The sequence below is a fragment of the Sturnira hondurensis genome, unplaced genomic scaffold, assembly GCF_014824575.4.
Source record: "Sturnira hondurensis isolate 20B ecotype Veracruz unplaced genomic scaffold, ASM1482457v3 Scaffold0007036, whole genome shotgun sequence".
NCBI lineage: Eukaryota > Metazoa > Chordata > Mammalia > Chiroptera > Phyllostomidae > Sturnira > Sturnira hondurensis.
Window position 1 is genome coordinate 6,624,901 of NW_028079667.1, and position 15,726 is coordinate 6,640,626.

The window sequence follows — 15,726 nt, forward strand, 5'->3', positions numbered from 1 at the left end:
AGTTTGCCAGTGAAGTCTTCCCTTTGAACATGGCCATTGGACTTGGGCATTACCTCTCGTGATAGTTCCCATAATGGCCTCCCAGAACACCCATTTTCTAATCCCTGAAGCCTATGAATAGGGTACCTTGCATGGCCAAAGAGGCCTTGCAAATGTGACTAAAGGTATTGACTTTGAGTGGAGGAAGTTATCCTAGGTTATCTGAGTGGATCCGATCTGAACTCGAGTCCTTAAAAATGGAGAATTTTTTCCAGATGTGGTTAGAGAAAGATTTGATGAAAACAGAAGGAGGAGGGGAGCTTCAAAGTATGAGGTACTCAGCTCATCATTGCTGGCTTGTTAAGATGGGAAAAGAAGGCCAAAGCCACAGAATTTAGGGGGCCTATAGAAGCTGGAAATGACCCTTAACCGACATCCAGCAAGGAGGAAGGGACCTCAGTACTACAACCACAAGGAATTGAATTTTGCCAATGCCAAAATAAGCAACCCAAACAGATCCTTCCCTAGAACATCCAAAGAGAAAAAACAGCCTTGCCAGGTACACAGACGTCGAGGACTGTCGTGTCTTCTTGATGCAATGAGCCTTTTACCATTAGAGTCAATGCCCCTCCTTAAATTTGGTAATATTTCTTATTCCCTAATCTACTTTGTCTGACAGTAATATAGCCACTTAACTTTCTTTGGACAGTATATTTCTTTTACTTTTAACCTATTTGTATATTTATACAGCTCACTATAACTATAGCTATAGTGAGTTACTTATAGACAGCATGTGGTTAGGTGTTGCTATTGTATTCAGGTTAATAAGCTCTGCTTTTCAATAGGAAGGTTTGGAACAACTGTCAATGAATTTTGTCTTAAAGTGCTCAGTAGTAAATATCTTAGGCTTTGTGGACCATGTGCTGTCTCTATTATAGCTATTCAACTTTTCATGCAATACAAAAACAGTCACAGATAATATGTAAATGAATGGACATGGCATGGCTATGTTCCAATAAAACTTTATTTACAAAAACACAAGGTGGGCCCATGGACCATAGTTTGCTGAACCTTGGTTTAGACCATGTATACTGAATGCATTATTGTATGGTTACTTTAAAATCTACCATGTTGAGTGGAGTTCTATTAGTAAGCATTCTCTTAGATTTTGTTTATCTGAAAATGTCATTTTCTTCTTCGAGTAATATCTTCTCTCTGTGTTCTAGACTGACAAATGTTTTCTTCTCAATATGTTAAAGATGCCCTGTTGTCTTCTGCCTGACTTATTTATTGTAAGAAAAAATAGTGATTTTTTAAAAAATCTGTGTTCCCACATGTAAAGTGTCTTATTTTCTCTAGCTGCTTTTAAGATTTTCTTTTTAGCATCAATTTATCAATTTAATCATACTGTACAAGGCATGTCTGGAAAAAGTCCAGCCATTGTTAATATAATGACAACGGTTTACACAACATCAATGTAACCTGCAGCCAAGGAGAGTGGACCGGAACGTGCATGTGTGAACGACTTCACTGTACTAGTCAGTCAGGTCAGTAGATGCCATTGATTGAGCATATGCAGTGTGTGGCTGTCTCATCCAAAGTGACTGAGCAAGTAGAGCAATGAATCTGTATCAAATTTGCATTAAGCTTCAACATTCCTCTGTGGAAACTATTCAGATGATTCAGAAGGCCACAACCATGGGTAACTGGTGATTGGCAGCTTCATCATGACAACTGGCCTGCCCATGCACCACGTCTCATGAAGTTTTTTAGCAAAACATCAAGTCACCCAAGTGACTCAGCTCCCTTATAGCCCAGATTTGGCGCCCTGTGACTTCTGGCTTTTCCCCAAAGTAATGTTCCTTTTCCCCAAAGGAACATTCATATCTGTTTGGATTCCATCTCTCTGATCCCCAAAGTAAAATCACCTTTGAAAGGGAAGAGATTTCAGACCATCAATGAGATTCATGAAAATAGGATGGGGCAGCTAATGATGAATGGGAGAACTGTCTGAGGTCCCAAGGTGCCTACTTTGAAGGGAACTGAGGTGTCATTATCCTATGTATGATGTTTCTTGTATCTTGTTTCTTCTTCAATAAATGTATTCATTTCTCATAGTATGTGACTGGATACATTCTGGGCAGGCCTGGCATATTTTCTTGTGTTTATCTACTTGATACTCATTAACATTATGGATCCCTGAGATTATCATTTTCATCTTTTCTCCTAAAACTATAATGACAGATTTTAGATCACTTGATGTTAGGTCACTAAGGCTCTCCATTTTGCCCCCTTTAGTGTTTTGTTTTAAGCAGTTTTCATTGCTCTATCTTCAAGTTCTCTGATCCTTTTTTCTGAAATGCCTAATCTATTAAATTCATCAACTGAATGTTTCATTTCAGATACTGTCATTTTTTTCAGTGCTAGTTAATTGTGTCATGTTTCATTTTCTCACTTTATTCATGTTTTTCTTTAAGTCCTTGATATAATAAATAAACACTTTTATCAGTACTGTTTTAAATGTGCTGTTTGCTAATTCAATCCAGTCTGTCATTTCTGGGTGTGTCCATTGACTGATCTTTCTCCTAGTCAAGGTTTACATTTTCATGCTTCTTTGCACATCTAATAGTTTTGTATTGGATACTGGACATAGTATATGTTACTTTGCTGGGCATCTGGATTCTGTTGTCTTCCTTTGGGGAACGTTGAGTTTCATCCTGGCAAGCAGCTAACTCTGATCAGTAAAGTTCTAGAATTGTCTTTGTGGTAAAACTACTTTAGTCTTCCTACCAAGGCAAGGCTTCTCTAGTGTCTCTTTGGACTGTCCTGGGGGTTTGGCGAGGTTTCTCTCCTCTTTCTGGTTGTAAATTAAGCACCTCCCAGTTTGACCTCTGTAACTGTTCAAGTCGCTCGTAATTGTTCACTGATTACCTTGAGTTTTACCCCTTGCATGCCCAGTGTAACCTTCAGCTAAAGACTCAGAGGAATTCTTTTATTTTTTTTTCTTTTTCATTTACAGTTAACACACACCACCATATCAGTTTCAGGTATACAACATAGCGATTAGATGTTTATATAACTTACAAACTTACTAACTTACTTTATATGATCACCCCATAAGTCTGAAACTGCAAAAAGTCAGCATTTGTGCTGCCTGTCACTACCAGAACCAATAAGTAGAGACAAGGATTGAATCTTTATGGACACTTGATTCAGGTGCCTACCCTTTTTGTAAGGAGAAGAAGAGGTGGGAAAAAAGTAAGTAAGGGTTTTGGAATCCGGGGGAAATAGTAATCAGATAATGGCTGCAGTCTGATTTTCCTAACGTCCCTCATCTGCTGATCAGTGATTCTCAATCAAGGGACGATCCCTCCCTGCAGCACAGTGGCTCAGATACCATCTTGACGGTTTGCATTCCTCCTGGGGCACAAAGGTGGAATTGTTAGTGGGTCTCCTGGAGTCAGCGTGGGTCCAGTCATACATTCCAATTCCTGGAGCAATACCTTTCTACATGCATTAATCACCAAGTCTATTAACTACAAAAATAAAGCTAAAATTTTTAACTCTTGAGTTCCCCCACTAAGTCTAGTACCCATCTGACATCACACACAGTTGTTATTACTGACGATACTCACTGTGCTGTACTTTACATCCCCACAACTGTTTTTATAGTTGGCAATTGGTATCCTTTAATCCCTTCTTACGTGGAATTCTCATGCAGATTTTCTGTGCTCTCCTTCTGGGTGCCTCTCAGGCACTCTTCTGCACAAATTCCTGCTGCACTGGCCCTGATCTAGTCTCCTTCACTTCCATTCCTGCCTGGGTTCTGCCTTTTTGCCTGCCTTCCCAGGGCTGCCTCTGCCCAGAGAGTCGTGGCAATCACAAGGCTCACCTGGTTTGGATTCCATCTCTCAAGACTCATGGTTCTGCTCTGCCTGATGTGTAAAGTCTAAAATTATGTTCTCATGTAGCTTGTCTAATTTTCTAGTTGTTTACAGTGAGAGAGGAAATCCGTTATTTCATCATGGCCATGTTTAACTTTACATGCAGTTTAATATAATAAAAATTTTTATTGTACAATTTAGTTCCAATTAAGGAGGTCTGGGTAAATGTATATTTGCAACACCATCTTGGATTCTAGAAATTAAAATGTTGGATGATTCATGGTAAGAGGTGAAGGAACATTCATATCTGTTATCTCGTCATAGAGAGCATGGGATTTTTTTGCTCTGGCCAGGTGGCTCAGCTGGTTGGAACATAACTCTGTGCACCAAAAGATTACAGGTTCCCTTCCCAGTCAGGGAACTTACAGGAAACAACTGTTTGATTTTTCTCTTTCACATCAATGTCTCTCTCTCTCTCCCTTCCTCTTTTTCTAAAATCAATAAACATTTGGAGGGGCTGGCAAGGTGGGGAGAAAATACAGAAAACTGTAATTGAACAACAATAAAATAATTCTAAAAATCAAATCAAATCAATAAACATATCCTCAGGTGAAGATTTTTTTAAGGGAGTCAGAAATAAGTGTACACAGGCAAAATAAATATATAAATAAAGCAAGCAATAACAGGATTTTTTAGGGACAGCTTTAAAATAGAAAACAAGATGTTGATTTTGTATCACCCCTCAGTGACTGGCCTCCCTCAGCCTCAGGCCAAAGTGTCTTTAATTATGGACAATGTCAATCTGTCTCATGTATTACACAGTTGGGGCATTTGTTATGGGAACCCGAAAATAATTTAGCTTTAGGGTGTGTTTACAAGGCACGTGACATTTCATTTATAACAGCAATCTTTATTTTCTCCCAACATCATAGACGTTTTTAAAATAAGAGATGCTTAAGAAAAAGCAGGTGAGTATTGCCTCTTGTATCTAGTCTGGCCAACTTACACTAATCTCTGTTGCTCACCAGCCCAGTCGGAGTTGGCCTTTGTCAGTCTAGAGATGGAAAGAGATGTAAACTGTGGGCACAGGAGTGATATTTTAGTTGGGATGCAGGAGGATGCTGGGGAGAGACAGACCTGAAGCAAAACTAACAACCGGAAATGGTTCTTTTTGTGCAGCTTGTTACTGCTTTCTGCTGTTGTATATAGGAAAATAAACTATGCAATCGTATCATGCTTTGCCCTTCAACATGATAGCCCTTTCCTTATTCGTGTTTGGCTGGCCAGAATTGTCTACTTTAAGTAAATTGAGCAGAAGCAGTTCTTGGCGCGGATCCTGGAAGTACTTGCTATCTTAGCTCATTCCTGCCTCTCTGCTGCCCCTCTGTGGCGGTTCCATTGGGTTCTCACACCTCAGGTCCACCTCCGTTTCTTCACTTCCCAGCCCCCACCACCCTTATCAGACCACTTCAGCAAATTCCAAGTCACGCCCCACTAGCACTTTTGAAACATCTCAGTCGTACAAAACAGTGCTCTGATAAAACAGAAGGCTGACGAACACCTTACCTGGGCTGCAGACCAGGGCCCACAGGACCCAGTCCTCCCACCCCTGGTCCACAGCCTCTTGAGCCAAGCAGACCGCCTTCATCCAAATACCAGTCTTGCTGTTTGAGGACGTGGCTAGGCTAGGCTCCAGTCCTAGTGCAATAAAACGCTGTCTGCTTCTCCCCCACCCTGTGTAATCTGTGTCCTTTCCACCCCTGAGGCCCCACTGAACCCACTTCTCCTAGGAAACGGGCCCCAACCACTTGCAAACACAAACCACAGTACCTCAGCACTCAGCAAACATGCAGAAGTGTTTCTAAGTAATTTGAACATGTATCAGAGATACCAAGCACTTAAGTTTTAATAATCCCATAATAAATAAAGGCACTTTAACAATTAATAAATCATTTATATTTTTATTAGCAACTTCATTAGTCTATAATGTTCCATAAGTGGGAATCTTTGCTTAAGTAGCTCTCTTGGAAGGAAATAGCCAGGGATGACAGATTTTAAGCCCTAGGTTTGAGTGCAGACTCATTTATTGGGTGTGTGACCTCGGTGTGTGAGGGTGTAAGGCTGCCCACCCACATGGCTGTTTGAGGACTAAGAGATAATGCATAAAGAGACTACCAGTGCCTGACATACAGTAAGTTTCTCTAAAGGTTAGCTATTAGTAATAGCTATCATTGTTCTAAATACTTGTTTCTCTAGAAACAAGGCAAAAGCATTTATAATTTAACAAATCTTTATTTTTCACTATATGACACATGTTAGTAAATTTGCATACATTGCCTTAATTTGTTATCATTCATAGATCACATTTTTTGTTAATTTTGTCCTGGTCAATATGTTTGTGTTTTAAACAAAGAATAAGCTGCATTAACAATGAGTTTCCTTAAAAGAAAGTTATCGCTATCTTTATCCTCTAGTCTAGCCTACCTGATAGAGCAACACAATTAATTAGTAACTAAATCAGCATACTTGAGAAAAAATTTCATTTTCAACTGAGTTACAAAATAATCTGGTATTACAATATTCCATTAAACTGCAACATTTTAGGCTACATTACTCTCTTTGCTTATTTTTTTCTGATGATAGATAAAATATATCTCTGTTGTAAAAGATTTGGAAAATACACAGTGACAATTTAAAAGCATTGATAATCACATGATTAAGAGCTAACCTTTCTTAAAATACTGGTGATTTCAGGACTTTTTTTCCTCTATACCAATGTCATCTTCTAGAACTTTCTGAGATGATGGAAACATTATCTATCTACATTATCCAATACAAGAATCACTGGCCACAATAAAGGTGCTATAAAGCATCTGAAATGTAGCAAAAACAACATAGGAACTGAAATTCTAATTGTATTAATTATTTAAATAGTCACATGTAGCTAATAGCTCCCATATTGGACAGTATAGCTCTAAAGAGAAAATTTCACAATATCAGTAACTTCATATTGGGAGTAGTTTTCAATATTAAAGTATATAAAATATGACTTATATGGCTCTTTGTTCCATTATATGGAGGAATTATTAATGTGAACATCCATAATTATGAGGTGATTAGATCTTTTTCCATTTGGAAATAAATTTTCTCTTGCAAATAAAACAGTAAAGCACTCGACTACTTCCTTAGGAGAGACGCAGAGAAAGAGCTTTCTCAGTGAGAGGATGAGAACTACTTGCAGGCTCTGGACCTGCTTGCCTGAAAAGCTGAACCCACCACACTCCCACCAGCAAGAATTCAAGAGTGCCTATCTCATCGTACTCCAGTGAGCATCAAGCATTACCCAATTCTTTAGAAACCTTTCTTTAATTGATAAACAGAAATGATATCAAATGGTGTGGATTTTGTCTCTGGTGCTGGTGGTGGGCATGAGATGAACTGCTTAGCTTTCTCCTGAAGGGAGGATGTTGGCCTCAGCTGCCTTTGTGTGTGTGCAGACAGTCTGCCCAGCACCTCCTTCAGGTCTGCCTGGGCTGCAGAAAGCTGCCTCCCCCTGAGGCTGTGTGCCCTGGGGCAGCCCATGCCCAGTGACTGAGTGGGGTGGAGCTATAAACACCTGGCCATTCAGACCTTCTGTGGGCAGCTCTGATGGGCAATACTCACTCCTGAGCTTCTGGCAGCACTGGCTGAGGCTTTGAAGGACCTGTATCAGAGACAGACATTTCCATCTGCCCAGTCCTACTTCAGCCCCATTGCCTCCACATGTGCGGGTCCCCAATGAATACCTTGTAGCTCAAACCTGTCTCAAGATCTGCTTCTGGAGAACCCAATCTGCAACAGAAGTGGTACTAGACTTCCTTTCTCTCTTGTTTTACACTTTTTATTATTCTATCTTATTTTTTAAATTTTTTATTGTTATTCTATTACTGTTGTTCCAATTTCCCCCCCTTTGCCCTCCTCTGCCCAGCCCAATGCCCACTTCCCCAGACTATCCCCAGACCATTGTCCATGTCCGTGGGTCATTCATACACGTTCTTTGACTAGTCCCTCCCCTTCTTTCCATCATTATCCCCACGCCCCCCTTCCCTCTAGTCTCTGTCAGTCTGTCCCATGTTTCAAGCCTCTGGTTCTATGTTGCTCATTAGTTGGTTTTGTTCATTAGATTCCTCTTACAAATGAGATCATATAGTGTTTGTCTTTCACTGACTGGCCTACAAGGTAAGAGCTCCTTCTTTCTGCTGCATTGTATTACATTTTGTAAATGTACCTAAGTTTTTTGATCCACTCATTTACTGATGTGCACTTAGGCTGTTCCCACGATCGGCTATTGTAAATAGCACTGCTATGAACATAGGGGTGCATAAGTTCTTTTGAATTGGTGTTGGACTTCCATGTTTACTTGCCTTTTTCTATCATATTTGTTTTGAGAAGGATTTTGAGGTCACTTCTGGTCAGGCAGGAAAGAATGCTGATGTTAATACATTTTCAATTGAGAAAAATTATGTCTGAGATTCACAGAAAAATAATAAAGGCAAATATTGATGTATTTGACATAAAACTTTAAAAAATTCTGCATGTAAAAACACCTTGGATAAAATTTGTAATGCACAAGTAGAAAGTTATAATAGACAAAGTTTAATATAAGGAGAGCTTATATGTCAAATTAACCTGAGTAGAGGAAGCAGCACACTGTCCTGTCTTGTGCATTTCTTTGGGATGTAAGAAACATTCTGCTAGTGTCTTCTCTAAACATATTAACAAAAACAACAAACAAACAAACAAACAAAAAACCCAGGGCTGATCTATTCCTCTGAAACTTCAAGAAATCCAAGACACGGGTGATCTGGAAACAAAAAGAATTCTTTGGTTTGCCTAGAAGCTCCACAAAAAATAAGAACATGGTTCATACTTCTTCCAAATCTCCTGTCCCAAAAAAAGCAGAGATAAAAGTGAAGAAAACCTCAAATAATAAAGCCTGAGCTAACCCTATACCTTCTCTCTCTTACAGCCTTGCTCACTGACGACCTGACAGATACGATTATCTGTGCCAAGAAAATCGCTCATGAGACTGAAGGGATGAACTACTGGTAAGAAGCTTTCTTTGGGAGACTCACTCTGACAGGCGCAAAACGGCTGCAGCAGATGCGGACAAACTGGTCTCCACAGCATGGTCCAACAGTGGGGCTGATGCAACTTGTCCATTCCCTTCTCCATCAAAGCGTGGGCATGCAGTGAACACAGTGGAAGGCAACTGTATGGGGAGGAGAGATGAAATTGAGCCACGATAATTTTCGGTGGCTTTTCACATTCCAAACAATGGGAGCAGAGTTGCTTTGTAAAGTGACTTGTAAAGTATCAGTGAAGTCAGTACACCACGGAAAAAAAGCTTGAGTGTTTTCTAGATTTGTATAAGATTTGGAGGGCCACAGCAACATTTTGTGGGGCGAGACCAAAGAGCAGTGAGAAGAAAATGACCATGTCACACAATGAACTGGGATCGCACACACTCACTGTCATATTACGGCTGCGCTTCTGGAGATCGTGGTTATCTCAGATCACCCTCTTGGGGAACCAAAATTTTCAGAGATGTGGGTGTTTAACTAAAGGATCCATCTTTATAAAATTACTTTCTTGTTGCTGAGTTAAACTGAGTAGAAGAAAACTGGGGAAAGCAAAAGTCTTAACATGGCAAAAGGATAGAGTCCTCAGATCTCAGAATCAAATGAAACAAAATCTTGGACACGGTGGGCTATTTGTGTTAATTAGCTGCCATTTTTGAACCTAAGAATATTTGGTTTGTCAGGCCTGTTTCTGTTGTTTCTGCTCCCCCTTCCTTAGGCAAGGCTGGAAGAAGCACTGTGAGGGCAGGGACCGTCTAAGTGGAAAAGAGGATGTGAGGTTCCGTGAGTTGGAACTGGACCAGGGAGGCTTTCCACGGCTCCCTAGAGTGTGTAGTAAGTGTCAAGGTGATCCTGTCATTTTGTCCCCTTCTCCCAATATTCCTTCTCAGAGTTGGAGAGGGGAAGCGAAGCTACATTTTTAAAGAAATAAATATTTTCATTTAAATGTCTTGACTTCACCCCGACTCTGTTTCAATGACATCAAACACACACAATGGTTAAGACTTGAAAAGTCACCTGCAAAACATTCTAGCCCCAGTGAAACACACTTCTCTTTAATGAAAGCAGTCCTGGTTTCCCTGAACCTGCAGTGGCTGCTCATTTAAAAATGAGTTTGCGGACCTGTGTCCTGGAGCAGGAGGTCATTCTTCTCCCGGGTCAGCAGACACACAACCCCTCCTCAGTTCCGCAGGGCCAGAGAGGATGTCCCTGTTTCCTCTGGGCACTCTTCACAGGCACTCTAATGAGATCAGATAGATACAGTTGCAGCCCTTACCCCCAATGGTTAGAGCATTCCCCGTGTTATTGCAACATCCATTTAAACTAATCTATCAAATTTAAAAACCACACTTATATCCTCAAGACAAAATTGCTTCCAGGCTTAGACCTGAAGATTTTATGAGTTTGGTCAGGAAACTGCCCTAACTAGCTAACGCATGCTTTATTACATGGAACAAGTGGGCTGGGACGCTCAGATCCCAAAGAGACATTCCCAGCGTTTTCTGCATCGTGCAGGATGGCTCCTCTACTGACCCCACACGGAATGCTGTGCACTAGCTGAGCTTTCTCTTGTCCATGCTCTGTCCAGCCAGGGAAGATGTGCTTGAGGCGGCCTTGTGGAACTTCAGGTAAAAGTGGTGAGCTAGGGTTCAATGCAATCTGACCTCAAGAGTGCACTCACCTCAGATTTGCTGGAGACGTGGTTATGTCTACAAATGAGTTCCCCACTTAGAAGAGAGTCCCCACTGATCAGACAGATGGGCTTTGTGATAGCACCTAAATGACCCGCGAATGCTTTGCGGTTGCCAACTGCCTGTGTTTAACTGTTGGCTCATGTTGCCTCCACGGGCTTCACTTGCAGGCACGGGCTATAAGACATTTGAACTGCTACTTACCAAAAAATATACACATTTCATATGTCTAAACAAACATGGTCCTGTGACATCTGAACAGGCACTACAAACCATGGGGAAAGAGCTTTCGAAATGCATGTGGGAACTGAAAAATAGTTCTATCAGGTGGCTGAAGAAAATTTGGAAAATGCAGACTTTATTAAACTATAGCAAATCAATATTCTGTGCTTATAGAAGTCCATCAATATGCCTTTCTCAGTATTATTGTCCTACTCCTCTGCCCGGGAGTCCCCATTTTAACTCCAAACCACCTGCTTCATAGGGTGTTAGACGGGCATGAGATTTATCGAGATGCTCACTTAGTAAGTTATGCAATGTCAAATCACTGGGATGCCCACCTGAAACTGATACATATAATATTGTACGTCGATTGTCATCGAAACAATTTTAAAAACCAGTGCTACTTTCTTAATGACCTGGTTGGCATAAGACCAGGCACCAGCTGTTTAAAGGCTAGGAGAAAGGTTAAAAATAAAACAAAAACAAAAACCAATTCCCAGAAGAAATACTTTGGGATTCAAGGTGAGGGGAAATTGGCCTGCCCTACAATTTGATTGCTCTGTATTTTTGCAAAATTTATAGTCTTTCTTTTTTTTTTTTCATGAATGTATGGTTGCCTTTCGTGCGTCCCCTGCTGGGAGTTGGCCTGCAGGGAACTGGCCTGCAACCCAATCATGTGCCCTGACTGAGAATCGAACCGCGATCTTCTGAGTTTCAGGCCCACGCTCAATCCATTGAGCTACACCAGCCAGGGTTTATAGTCTTTCTAAGCATGCAATCCTACTCATGCTTTCTCTCCTCCAGTGTTTCCTTGAGTTAGTATTCCCATAAATAGTAATTCAAGGCAAAAATGCATTTTCTCACTTAATTTCCCACAATGAATGCCCTCAGAAATTCAAGAGGAAAATAGCACTTTTTATTTAGCAAAAGTATATTACAATAACAACTAAGCTTTATATCCCCACTTGTTTGTACGACGTTAGAAATAGATTTTCAGTTTATCCTTAGCAGCAGCTTACCGATCGCACTGAGCAGGCAGTTAGACAGCAGGTTGTAGACATCTGCTAGGCCGGCACCTTCTTCCTTTGGGGACACAGCTCAGCCTGACCCTGAGGACCCTGTCCCCAGCATCTCAGCTTGGACCCTGTTATTCCTCAACACTTTCTGTCAGCTCCACCATTTTTTCCCTGATGCCTCCTGAACCCAATAAACTGTTACCCTTGGGGTGTATTTGCTCCTGGTTTTCCCAAACCCGGGAGACAGTGCCACTTTGCATAGGCTAGTCAAGCCCCGCTGAGCCCACACGAAGGCTCTCTGCCACAGCCTCCTGTCTTTTCTCGGTGGTCTTTCCTAATGGCTGGGGGCGTCCCACACAACGACCCCAGCAGGGGTTGGTGATCTCACCTGGTCCGTAAGCTCCCAGAGGCCTGGCCGTGTCATGTACTTCTCTGTCTTCTACAATCCGTATTTAGAATGTTTTTTTTTTCAAATCAGGTTCACGTCCCATATTTCAAATGCTCCTCACAAGCACCTTGGGACGCGATGTAAAGTGATCTTCATTTTATATGGAAGACATTGTGATACAGAAAGGGTAACTCTCTCCCAAGGCCCACAGCACCAAAGTGGGGAATTCCAGGGGGACCCTCCACCCCATGGAAATCTTCAGGACTCAGGGAAAGAACAGTTTCCTAGTTCTTTAGAAAAAGGGTGTACCTGAGCCCCCACCTGTGTTCATCACCTACTTCTTTGAGTACCAGAAATATACAAACTCTACTGGCCCCTGAAAGACCTAGGAGTAAAGAGTAGGACATGCTCTCATGCAAAAGGTAATCTCCTCAAGGTGAATTAAAACAATGAAGATTTCATTAGGAAACCGAGAAATGGTTCCTGTGCCCTCCCATAATGTGTGGAAAAATACTCTAGACTTCTAAAACTTGCAACTTTTTCCAGCTAGAAAAGTTTACAGTTTTTAACTTAAAAATTTTAAATACGAAAATTATTTCTTCCAACCGAGGCCAAGGGTCACTACAGACAGGCCCCTCCCCCGGTTCTTTGTCCCAGAGTTTTTGGGTCCCATGTTTCCTCCTCGGCACCTCCAGACAGAGGGCACACTGTTCCCTGGAGCATCAGGCTTCTAGCAGCTCTGAATGTGCCGTGGTGCCAGGGGATGGAAAGTCACACGACCAGGTTGCAAAGGAGCTGTTGCCTGGGGGAGCTTAGGAGACGGGGAACCCCAACTGTAGGAGAAGCATTTGGGCCACAGTGGGTTTCCTTTCGGGATTCGAGGCAGCTACCCAGCACTGTGACTTGGGTAGGTGACCCCCTCTGCCCTTCACTCACCTTCCCTCTTGTATCTAGTCAGCTCCTCATCCTCATCGTGGGAGACGGGGAAAGAGATATTCGCATAGGTTCTAAATCACATCTGTTTAAGTGGATCCTTCTGTAAGAGCAGAGACTGGGGAAACAGAAGGCCAGACACTAATAAGCACAGTCTTTCAAGAGAGGGAACGGGAGAAGGAAGACAAAGAATATATTTTCTTACATGAGGCCACAACTCAAATGATTTTTACCATCAGGGCTTCCTTCCTGACGTACAACTCAGATGAAACACTGTGTACCGAGCAGTGGCATTTTCCTTTCCTTTGTTCTCGTAACCCTATTAGTGGGGCTCTGATTATAATAAAAATACATATTCATTATGGAACATATGGAAAATACTTTTCAAAACTATAAAAATATTCCCAGCACACAATAATAATGGCTACTTTTAGTTTTTCTTGCAGTTTTTTCCTATTTTTGTATATAATTGGGATCATAATTTTAAATTTTGTAACCTGATCTTTTTACTTAGTATACTATAAAATTTTCCCCAATTAATATTTTAAAAAATACCATACATAAGAACAACATAATAAGTTACTATACTGTCTCATAATCATTTCCTCTTTCCCCTATCATTGAGTTTTTGGTTTTACCAGTAGTATTTTCAGACCTGGGACTCCAGGCCAAGTTTTGCAAAAGGCTCTTTCTTTTCTCACTGCGTACTCTCCTCCAAACTTCACCAAAAGCTCTTAGTACATGATTCTCATGGGGTTCATCTCTTCACAGACTCCTTGACTTCTTTAGGGATGACTTGACTTCAGATGAGAAATACACTGGAGCCACATTTTCTAAACAACTAGGATCTATTACGTGCCATTCAGTCTGATGTTGAAGAAAAACATTTAAAGTCGGTACTGCCCTGAAAAAGCCAGGCCACGTGGTCACCATGCTGTTTCTCGGCGGTAAAGTAGGAAAAATACATTTGCCACACACCACGGTGACGAGGGGGAGCATCGATATCAAAAGCACATGCCACAAACCAGGCTTTTAATGAAAATGGGTTGCTATCGTTCTATTTCTATATTTTCTTTCTCCAGTATGTTTAACGTGACTTCTAACGGGAACTGCAGATACTTCAACAGGATGAGCTACATTTCATGTGAAATAACGACATTTCCGAAAAAGAAAGGGGAAGATCTCGTCTGAAAGAAACTGCTAATGAGTCTGTGGCTGAGTTTGTTTTTCTACGACGTCTTGGCTGCAGAGACTCCCAGCCTATGGTAAAAAGTAAAAGCAGTCTCCCGGCTTTCCCTGGTAACGGCCACCACACCCCCACTGGCAACATAATTCTTCGCGAGCAAGAAAAAATAAATCTATAGTTGCCTTGAAAAGCATTCATGCAAAATAAAGCCCAGATTCATAAGTAATCTGACTTCTGCATCACTTTTCAAAACAGTATCCTGTTACTAGCTAAAGCAAACAGAGCGGTTTCAACCCGGGAACTGACAGGCAGGGCAGAGAGGGCAGGTCGGAAAAGATTAAATATTTGTGCAAACCCCTACATCCCCCCTTCACAAAGGGCCGCCTTAGTCTGGATAAAAGGAAACGGGAAGCAGAAGAAGGGGATGCGGGAACTGAGAAGAAGCCTTATCTTTCCGAGGAAGGATTGGTTTGGGGGAGGGGTGGAGGCGGTGCGCTGTGCGGCTCTGGTCATTGCCACCGAGCTCCTGCCCGCAGCGCCACGGCTGCACTTTTGACCTGTGCCGCGGAGTCGGGCCACACAGCTCAGGGGAAGCCGGAAACGGGATGGTGAGAGCTTTGAAGCTGCCAGGCTGTGATGGCAGAGAGGCCAAGGAGAGGCACCCGGGTCTCTCAGCAGCACTCCATTAATTTGTGGGGCGGGAGGAGGGGAGGGCGGCCGGGCCCGAGGCCAGAAAAGCGCTCTGAGCGAATCCGCAGTCCCCAAGTCTGCCAGTGGGAGAGAAGGACAGACCAGAAAAGGGAGGGTTTAGAATTTTTTTTTTAGAAATTACAGTTTTCAACTCTGCTGACAGTTTATCAAAGCCAGCTTCTGCCTCCAAGATATTTTAGTGACTGCGAGAAACCTAGAATTAAAAAAGAGAGAGAGAGAGACTTCATACAACAGAGCTGCTCTGTGCAGGCAGAGAGGAGATTGCTGATAAGATGAGAATCTTTTAGGAAGTGGGATCTGTCTGTGGACTCGGAGCTCCTCCGGGACTCGCAGCGGAGGCGAACACGGGGCCATCCACAGAAAAAAAGCAGCCCTGGGAGGCCCTTTGAACACAGATCAAGTGACGCACATTTGAGAAGAAGCGCCCAGGGCAAGACCAGCCTGGGTTCCGTGGTCCCATCCACTGGCTTGGGGGCTGGGCGAGCCCTGGGGTTCTCGACTCTGGCTTCACAGAAGCATCATTGGGAGACCTTTAAAAATGCTGGTGCCCAGGCCTGGCTCACTTGTGTTAAGTCATGTTCCCTGAGGGTTGGTGC

General features: G+C 42.2%; 1 protein-coding gene across 1 annotated transcript in view; it reads left to right on the plus strand.

Annotated features, from left to right (window-relative positions):
• Positions 1-14,975, plus strand: part of LOC118990440 (lysozyme-like protein 1) — a 34,823-nt gene extending 19,848 nt beyond the window's left edge. The window contains 4 exon segments of the mRNA XM_037051075.1: positions 8,872-8,950; positions 9,702-9,733; positions 9,736-9,766; positions 14,675-14,975. Of these exon segments, the coding sequence (XP_036906970.1) occupies positions 8,872-8,950; positions 9,702-9,733; positions 9,736-9,766; positions 14,675-14,975 (443 nt within the window).
• Positions 14,976-15,726: the final 751 nt, after the last annotated feature.